Below are 9,738 nucleotides of genomic sequence, written 5' to 3'. Positions count from 1 at the left end.
ATTTAGATAGACAATATAACAATATTTACAAGCATATATTGTTTATCCTCTGCAAAAAATGATTAATATTACTGCAGCTTACTGAGTCTCTTAGTTGTGAAACTCTTTTTGTGCATGTACGTTTGCATGTATTATACTGCTGTCTTGGTGGCCAAGGTGTGCACACAAGAAGGAGCTGCACAATCAAGGTATGAAATCATGATTCACAAATTGTTTAATTCTTTGTATTCAATTGAATTATGTTCAGTATTCTTTTTAAAGTACAGTACTGGAGAGTGCCTTTTTTTTGTTGGGGTCCTGGAATGGATTAATGGCATTTCCATTCATTTCAATGGGGAAAGATGATTTGAGATACAAGTGTTTTGAGTTGCGAGAGTAGTCATGGACTGAATTAAAGTCATAAGTCAAGGCACCACTGTAGTTATTGTCATAAATGATATATCTCGTAACATTTCAATTAAAAAGTCGGATAAAAAAATAAAATTTTGCAGAATAAAATTTAAAAAAAAGAGCCACAAATGGCCCCCATTTGGAGAATCCCTGGAGAGTCCTTCGTGCCTTCAACGTTTAGGTTCTCAGTTCTGACTTCGTTGTCTTTAGTGCTGATGTTGTAATTTGTTTGACCCGCTCTTGGCAAAAAACAAACCAAATCAATGAAACATTAGCTCCCACAGTGTCCACGGCAACATGCCTCTGCATTGTCAGGCTTGCGAAACAACAAGGAGGGGTCTTGTTAGGACAAGGGTGCACATTACACGTGGGTGTGTACAAGCAGAGGCAAGTACCAGCTGCACGTTCCTTTTACATGAAGATCCTGATACACAAAAACACACAAAAAAAGACTCATCCACAACACATTCCTCTCTTGGTTATGATTAGTTTTTGGCAGTTTTATTTCTCTATCCCAGACTTACAAAAAAAGAGCTGTAAAACTATTTCTGTCATGGAATGACTTTTTCAGCATGAATAGATGTGGACTTTGTTTCCTGGAAGCTGACATGTCAAATCATTGACAAACCTCTTCAATTTGGAATTAAACAAACAAACCGACACAGGCCACTGTAAGTCCAACCACATTCTGGTTGTGCAGTTTTTCTGCAGTCCTGTTTACTAACCCAATGAACAAGGAGTGGAGTACAGTGGAGCCTCCAAAAGCCCAATGTCCTGAAAGTGGTACAACTAAAAAGTGAGTTCCATCACATTTACTGTACAAAAATGCCTCAAAAGTCAACCATCACGTAATTCTTTTTTTTCCCTGAAAGATTAACAATACAGTGGTACCTTGACTTACCATTTTAATTTGTTCCCTTACCAATATAAATATAATAAAATAACGTAACGAGAATGTAAAGAAATAAACTAGTTTTATAAAGTGTAATTAAGCCAAAAGTCTAACTCACTGTAGTATGTGTGTGTTTATGTGTGCTTAAAAGGGGCGTGGCCTTGTGAGTGACATCAGTAATTGAAGTCTGGCTGGCCAATTGCGCGTGATGTTTGACTGTTTGTCCTGTTCAATAAACGGCTGAAAGTGCATAGGCAACTGTAGCCCTTCTTGCCCACATGTTAGGCCATTACAGTACCTTAATTGCTCAATTATTTTCCCTTCCACTTCTCATGAAGCCCTCAAATTTTGGGTCGCAACACAAAACAAAACAAAAGAATCAATCAAGTGAAGGCTCTTATCTCAAAGAACTTGTCAGTTGCGGCAGTCGTAAGTCAAGACACCACTGTATATTTATCTTTTTCTTTGGCTTTTTTGTATTTGTTCCAAGTACATGATAGCAGCGTCTTATTAGAACGACAGTCTTCGCAGTAAAAAAAAAATTCTCACTACTTGTGCCACTTAAAGCCTACGAGTATGGAATTAAACCTTATTAGTAAACTGTTGTGCTGTGCTAGTTCCACTACTAGGTGTCACACACTAGTGCCCTCCTGGACCCTACTAGTTGCAGCAAAATAGCTTTTGCATCACTAGTAACATGTAGTTGTCCTACTAGTGTGCAGAAGTGCACTACAAAAGTGGAAGGCAGTAGTGGATAAAAAGTTACTAGTTAGACGCAGTCATTGTACTAGTGGACCCTAGTCGTTCTACCAGTGTGCTGACTTGTCCTACTAATGAGGACAAAGAGAAACTAGTACATAGACCTTAAGCTGCATATCAAGGCTATCACATAAATGCTCAAATGACTTTCCATAGTTTGGCTTTAGGAGGTTCAACTGTACTTCAGCAGGCCTCGTCTTGAAAAATCACAAATATATCTAAATGGCTTTAATTCACTTTTTTTTTTTTTTTTATACAAAAGTAAAAGTCTACAGGCGTCATATCTTACAGTTACGAAAACAGTAATTGTAAACAAATGTGACAGATTTCATATCAGACACACGCAAAGGCATATTGTGCATTGGCTTGGTCAGCATGTGTCGCTTGTTAGCACAAAGAGCTTAGCTAACTGGAGCTTGGCGGCATGTTCTACCTCGGTAGGCTAGTGCTATACTATGCTTATATGCAAGGTGTGTTTGCACCAGTGGAGGGTGGTCACGGCCGGCAAGGCCTTCTCTGCTGGCCCAAACACAATCAGAAGCACTGATATACATTTGCAACCTAAATCTGAATATTTGTTCCATGAAATTGTATTAATTATCTCCCAAAATAATCTACATTTTGTAGCGTTTCTCTTGGCCACACTGCTTCCTGTATGTTTATTTTTGTCCAATCAGATTTCAGCCTTTGTGTTGCCATGACAACCTTATGTCCTTCAGAATCGGTAATGCTGGCTGTTAAGGATCGGTAGTGCTGGCTGTTGTAATTTAAACTATATTAGCAAAGGGACTGTTTCTTTAACCAATCACATTCTAAACTCAGCATTTTTTCATCTTCTGATTGGTTGGTAGGAACAAAACTTGTTAAAGCCAACGATGACTAGCAAAACACGTCTGTAGCAATATGTACACATTAATACCTTTAATAATCAGCATCTCTGGTGAGTATGATGTATTTTATTTCATTAAGTAATGTTTTTGTCCTGTTATTAGATAAATACTGATTCAGAACTGAACTCTACTTGCAATGTTGTGTAGTATTGATGGTTTCTTGCATGTGTGACGTGATAGTGGTGGTATTAAGAGGTGGATTAAGTGCGCACTGAAGGTCCAGGTACCAGACGTACGACCCATCACTGGCATGCACGGCTTTTGCACTGTCGTAACAGTGAACGTAGCAAAAAACAAACAAACAACAACAACAAAAAAACAAAACAAACTTTGGGCCTTAAAAAAATGCAACCTGCGCATGTCACTTCATATCGTAATCCCAGCATACTGCATCACGACACAACACAAATAGAAAGGAAACAATCTTTCAGTGCCAGGAAATCTTGCATTTTGTGTGCATCGTCCAACAAAAAAAGATCCTTTTAGGTACCTATGGCAACAACCACCAGTAGAGTCTGAACAGAAGAAGGCTCCATACATAGGCAGGATGCATGGAGAGCGAGGTCGGACCACGGCTGGACGTAGGCTGGATAACGTCTTTCATCCGGGCCAGCTCGGCCTCCTCCATGCTGCTGCTGATGGCCCGAGTCGTCAGGAGTCGGACTCTGGACAGACTGTACACCTTCTCGGCAGAGGGGGGCAGAGTGGGTAGCTTGCAGATTTCCATGGAGGGAGAGCATCCGACCTCTAGCCACCGGGTGAACAACTCCGACGTGAGGTTGAGGAGCTCCTCAGGAGAGGATTTGAGTGGGGGAAACTGGGATGGGTCCAACTCATCCCGTAACCTCTACAGCAGACAAATACAGGAATACATTTAGAGCAGTACTTAAAAAGTGGGAGGTGTAGCAGCTTGTTAAAAATCAAGGAAAGCCAACTCTTTGTACGGTAATTTGTAGTTCCTATGGTGAGAGATGCAAAAAGCAGCACTGCACGGTGGCTAGTGATGAATTTTGTACATTTTTTTAGTTTCAGACAGAAATTTCCCAAAGGCGAGGGCTGACATTGAAAAGATTTGCATACATTGTTGACAAGGTAATATGAAATGTATCACTATACACGGTGCACAGCAATAAACTATTTTAGTGTCAGACTCTGACCCCCAAAAATGTACGAATTAAGTTGGTGTCAAAGCCTCTTCCATAGGTTAGAAACAATTCTCTCACTTTAAATTTCCCAAAGGCGAGGGCTGGAAAGGGTTTAAAATTTGCATGGTAATACATAAAGTAACACTTTGCACAGTGTGCAATGATGAATTAATTTGATCTCCAACCTACTTTGATGTGTTTAAAAAAAACAACTAACTTGAAATTTCACTGAGTACGGACAGATTTACATACAATGTTGAGAAAGTAATATGAAAAGTCACACTATGCATGGTGCACTTATTATCACACATTTATTTTAGTATCAGACTCAGAATCTACTAGGATAGCCTATAAAAAAAAAAAATCAGTCTTGAAATTTCACTAACGCTGCAGTTGATATTTAAAGGATTGACATGCAATGTTAAGACAGTACGACACAAAAACGGCACTGTGATGAATGATTTTAGTTCTGAACCTACTGTGGTATATTTAAAAAATAATCAGTGACTTCTGATTTCACTGAGCGCTAGGCTTGATATCAAAGTGATTCACATACGATATTGTGACACAAATTCACTTGTTTGAAAGCAAGGGTAAAACAAATCCTACCTCTGTGTTTTTATTCTTTCTGATGATTATATCCAGTGTCTGCTTTAGGTCGAAGATCAAGGAGTGATTTAAGTGCTCATCCCAGAGATTTTTCAAAAGGACATTCCAGGATTCTAGGAGGACTATTGCCGCAGGGAACACACAACACTGCAGGGAAAAGCAGAGGAAGAGGAAAACCACCACCACAACAACAAGTTAGTGTTTGGTGCGCCAAAATATGCAAGAAATCTCAATTGGAGTCAACTTCGGGTAAATGCCAATCTGAATTGCGGCTCACCGGATCGGTGTCACACAGCATGCTTTTTGTGTAGTGGTGCAACACTTTGTAATCTTTGGGAAATACGGTCCGCTGAAAAGAGAAAATCGAGATGAGAAATGGATGATGACATGACCTGCAGTAATGACTTTGGTGGAGCTGCACAATGATGTTGTTTTGCTTTGTCATGTGGTTACATCACACGTTGCAGCTGATCAATTGCTCCGCTTTGCTGTGATGACATCATTTATTTATTTAGCGCAGTTAATCCAAACAATGAGCCATTTTTATGATAAGATCAATTGTGGGGACGCTTTTTCCTGTCAGAAGCTATTTCGTTTTCTTTAAAGTCCTCCGAGGGCTTTGCTAAATGTATGACAAAAATATGATGCAATGTTTATTATTATACAGGGTGTTCCAAAAATCATTTGAGAACTAGAGTGGGTTAACTCAGTTTTTCTTATCTTTAAGTTAAGTGTATCAACGAATAGAGAAAAGGCATAGCTTTTCGCTAAACACTGGTCGAAATCATTGTCCAGATCCAATTTTGACATTCTGGCAGTCCTTTGTTGCACTCAGCACATTTCCTGATTCATCAGTGCAACAATGGGCCAACTCCCATTTCCCAGATGACAGCACCCATGAAAATAGGCTTTAGCTTCCGCATAAACATCCCAGAAAGTCTGGTTCAGAGGTTGACAGAAGAGTCAGAAAGTAAGTAGTGATTTAACTTGGGTGCTAGTGCATCTGCATGTTAGTAGAGGTGAGTTGACGGACTTAGACCACTATTGCACTAAAGGTTTTTTTTTTCCTTCTCTAATGCTGGTTCATTTATTTTTCTTCCAGGCAGCCTAGATTATACTGACTATCCAACCTATGATACTGAAGATGATGACAGTAACTCAGTTGTGGAGACGAGTGAAGCCAGCCTTCAGCTTCCGCAAAAACAGTTCAGAGATTGATAGATAACTCAGAAAGTAATTAGTGCTTTAGCGTGGATGCCACTGCATCGGCATGTTAGCATACATCAATGTTGTCATCTTTCATGAAATATTGACAGATTTGACAGACTTAGACCACTATTGAACCAAAAGTTATTCTAAACCCTGTGTATTTCTTTTCAACCTATCTGAGGAGAACCAGAATTTCTGTTAAACAAGTATCCAGAAGAAGTAATCATTGCCATATACATGACCAAAACAGAAACCCAGTGCTTTTAGGTTCCTTTGATCCAGAAGTTATTGCAGGCACAAAAGTGTAAATGTAAAAAAAAAAAAAAAAAAAAAATGGAGTTAGCCCACTCTGGTTCTCAATGGCTCATATGGTAGTTTAATAATACAGCCAATTCTCTCTCAAATTATTTGAAGTTTTAACAGGTTGTCTAAAAACTAAATTTGTTGTTGTTTTTAAACATTGACCCTCAAGATGCAAGCAGATAAACATAAATTACATTGCAATTACAAGAAAAAAACCTCAAATGTCTAGAACTTACAAATCCGGTGGGGTTTGCGTCGATAGCCGTCTTAACGTTCTTTACCACCTCCCAGTCACATCCACCACATTGGACAGTCAAGAGTGATAGCAAGAGCAAAACTGTCAGAGGACACATGACATTCAAGAACAGGCCGACTTACTAGATCATTATCTGGAAACTTTCTGTGGTTTGTCACCCTGTTTGAGCTGAATAAACAGAGGTGTCAAAAGTACTCACACACTGCCTTTGAATAGAAGTACAGATAAGTTGTGTAAAAAAAAAAGTGCAGACTCTGAAATATTTAAAGGGGAGTTTGTACTTTCCTTCATGTTTGTTAAAACTGTCAGTATCAGTTGAGAGTACTATATGGCAAAAATGTGAGGGGAAAAAAAAAGTCAACCGTTTCCAGCTCCATCTTGAGCCTCTAATTTAATCTGAAAGAAACCGCTGCACCTGAGGAAAAACAACCAATCAGAGACGGAAGGCGTGACTTGTATGTTTTTTTTTCTTCAGATTTGACTGTGAATATTTGAATGTCACAAGTCAGTGTTTTTAGACAATGCTTTTGCCAACAATATGAAAAATAAATCTCTTAAATAGGGCCATGAATTGAGAATTTCTTGCTTCCCCAAATCTGTTGTGCCATTGTTTAATTAGTAGTCATGTAGTTTAATTATCAGTCATAAACATGCAAAAGTGCAATAATAAGTCAATAATAACAACTAATATTTTCTCTCCATTTGCGTCTTTTTTACATAATGTCGACGTCCTTTGGGGTTGAAAAAAACAACCAGTTTATTATGACATAATCCTCACTCATCATACACTAAAAAAATAGTACTTAATTTTCTGTTATACATCAAATATGTTATTTTAACACATTTTAATCATGTGCAACTGATGTACATGTTCAAATTAAGTGATTTCTTTCAGTGAATGATGTAAAGAGTACTAATAACTGTTATTTCAAATGTAGTGAGTAAAAGTAAAACATGGTCTAAAAAAATAAATAAGTATGGCCACCTGAAAAATTTATTTATGTATTTGTACTTCATTACTTCCCACCAGTGTGACAAACTAGTGAAAACATTTATTTTTTTTTGCCACAATTGGGCTATTAAGTTGTTACAATGGTATACAGGAGCTTATTAAAAAAACAAACTACTATTGCTAATAACTAAGAATTTTTATGTCAAAAAAGTAACAAACCTATTTTGACAGCGTAAAGGAGTAAAGATATAATTTTTAAAATGTAGTTATAAAGTAAAAAGCTGTAAAAAAAATCTCAAGTACAGCTAGCTGAAAAATATACTACTATAACAACGTATTTTGTACTTCATTCCTTCCCATCAATGTGACAGATGTGTGAAAAATGACTTTTTTTGCCACAACTGGGGTATTATTACTGCAGAAAGCAACTCAAAACTCGAGTACATCACTTCACGGAAAGTTGAGTACGTAATGCATACTTATAAACATGCAAAAGTGCAAAAAGCATCATGCAACATTACTGCAGAAAGCAACATGAAACTCCAGTACATCATTTCACAGAAGGTTGGGTGTAATATATAGTCAAACAAAAAGTGCAATAATAAATTCATAATAACAACTAATATTTTCTTTCTATTTACATTTTTTGTACACAGTGAGGTTGAACAAAGTATCAGGCCTATTATGACAGCGTAAGGACTACAGATATCTATTTTCAAATGCAGGGAGTAAAAATGAAAAGTGGCCAAAAATAAATATAAGTCCAGCGACCTGAAAAATCTACTTAAGTACTCATTACTTCCCACCAATGTGAAAAAAACTTCACTTCCTACCAGAACATGAAACTCTTGTACATTATTTCACAAGATGTTGTGTACATATACTGTATCGTCCTATAAAGCATGTAAAATTGCTCACCTGGCAGTGACATCCTTTTATCTTTCTAAAAATGGACACTTCTCCATTTCTCTGGTTGACAGCAATCCCTCACATGCCCCACGCGCGCGCACGCACACACAGACAGACGGGCCTTTCTGTGTCAGTCTGTGAAAGGGAAACTTTGGTCCTCCTTCCGTGCCTTGTGGCGGGGTCTTCGACACCGAGTCCGTTGCTGCGTGCTCTTCCTTCCTCTTCAGAGCTTCTCCCCTGGTCCTGCTGACATCCCTTTATATTAATCCTTGCTTTGGTACTTTCCAGCATGGATCCTCTCACGCCATCCTTGGGTTTCCCCCACTGCAACCTTGTCAAAGCTTTTGTTTAAATTGCTGTTTCTCTCTTTCACTTGCGCCCCCCCCCCCTTTCCCCTGCTGACCTAGAAGCTTCCACGAGCAGCCTAATTTGAATCTGCCCCCCCCCACCACCCTTTTGAAAAGTGGCTAATGGATGAGGCAGTGGCCTCCTGTGCCTGTGGCCTTCCTCTACTCTGCCAGCTGCTGTGTATCCTCCGTCAGACAGCTCAAAGTGAAAGTGCTACGGCTGACTGGGGCTGCTGCCTGCTCCCTTTAAGTGGCCGCCCCTCCCACTGTGCACACGTTTTACCTCACTATTGACTGACCCGGCCCCCTCCCCCCGTTGCTCCCCACATTCCCTGACTCCCTCCTATTCTCCTCCTCCTCCGGTGAGGCTTAGTCATGCTGTTGGATCGTATGGTTTTCATTTGGACTCAAACCCCCCTACTCCGACACCTCTGAGCTTTTCTCTCCCATCGGGGCCTGCGTGTGCGTAACGTCCGCCTGCTACATCATCCTCACATGATCGGCAGATTAAAATTGGAATATTTATCCAAAGGAGAACAGTTGCAACACACGGCATGTGACTGCAATGAAAGGTCATTAATGGAAAGCTGTTTGAGCATTAATTCAGTATCCTTGATTTTACAGCTTAGGGTCCATGTACTAGTACGCTCTTTGTCCTCACTAGTAAGACAATTATAATGACTAATAGGATGACTATGGAAGGCTAGTAGAATGACTGTTTCTTACTAGTTACTGTATGATTTTTTTCCCCCACTTCCAGTGCCACTTTTGGCCTACGAGTGCGACCTTAAGCTCAGTAGCTTTAATATCCAGCTTAAGGTCCGTGTACTCATTCACTCTTTGTCCTCACTAATATGACAATTCCGTGCACTAGTAGAACGACTTGGGCAAACTAGTAGAACGCCTGTCTTACTAGAATTGTTTTTTTCTACTACTAGTGCCATTTCAGGCCTGCGAGTATCACCTTGAGCTCAATACCCTTGATATCCATCTTAAGGTTTATGCACGAGTACAAATAAGACCCTTATTGCATACAAATACAATATAACTTTATATGAAACATGCATGGATCGAGAA

General features: G+C 39.2%; 1 protein-coding gene across 1 annotated transcript; it reads right to left on the bottom strand.

The window, feature by feature from the left end:
* Nucleotides 1-863: 863 nt before the first annotated feature.
* zgc:174888 (uncharacterized protein LOC558116 homolog) lies at nt 864-8,895 on the bottom strand. Its single transcript, XM_061776100.1, has 5 exons — nt 8,324-8,895; nt 6,434-6,534; nt 4,963-5,034; nt 4,686-4,832; nt 864-3,778 (listed from the first exon to the last, which is right to left on the bottom strand). The coding sequence occupies exons 1-5, from the start codon at nt 8,334-8,336 to the stop codon at nt 3,422-3,424; spliced, it is 690 nt and encodes a 229-aa protein (XP_061632084.1). The 5' UTR covers nt 8,337-8,895; the 3' UTR covers nt 864-3,421.
* Nucleotides 8,896-9,738: the final 843 nt, after the last annotated feature.

The sequence above is a fragment of the Phyllopteryx taeniolatus genome, chromosome 6 (assembly GCF_024500385.1).
Source record: "Phyllopteryx taeniolatus isolate TA_2022b chromosome 6, UOR_Ptae_1.2, whole genome shotgun sequence".
Classification (NCBI taxonomy): Eukaryota; Metazoa; Chordata; class Actinopteri; order Syngnathiformes; family Syngnathidae; genus Phyllopteryx; species Phyllopteryx taeniolatus.
The sequence above is the reverse complement of the archived record's forward strand: the minus strand, read 5'-3'. Positions and strand labels throughout refer to the sequence as shown.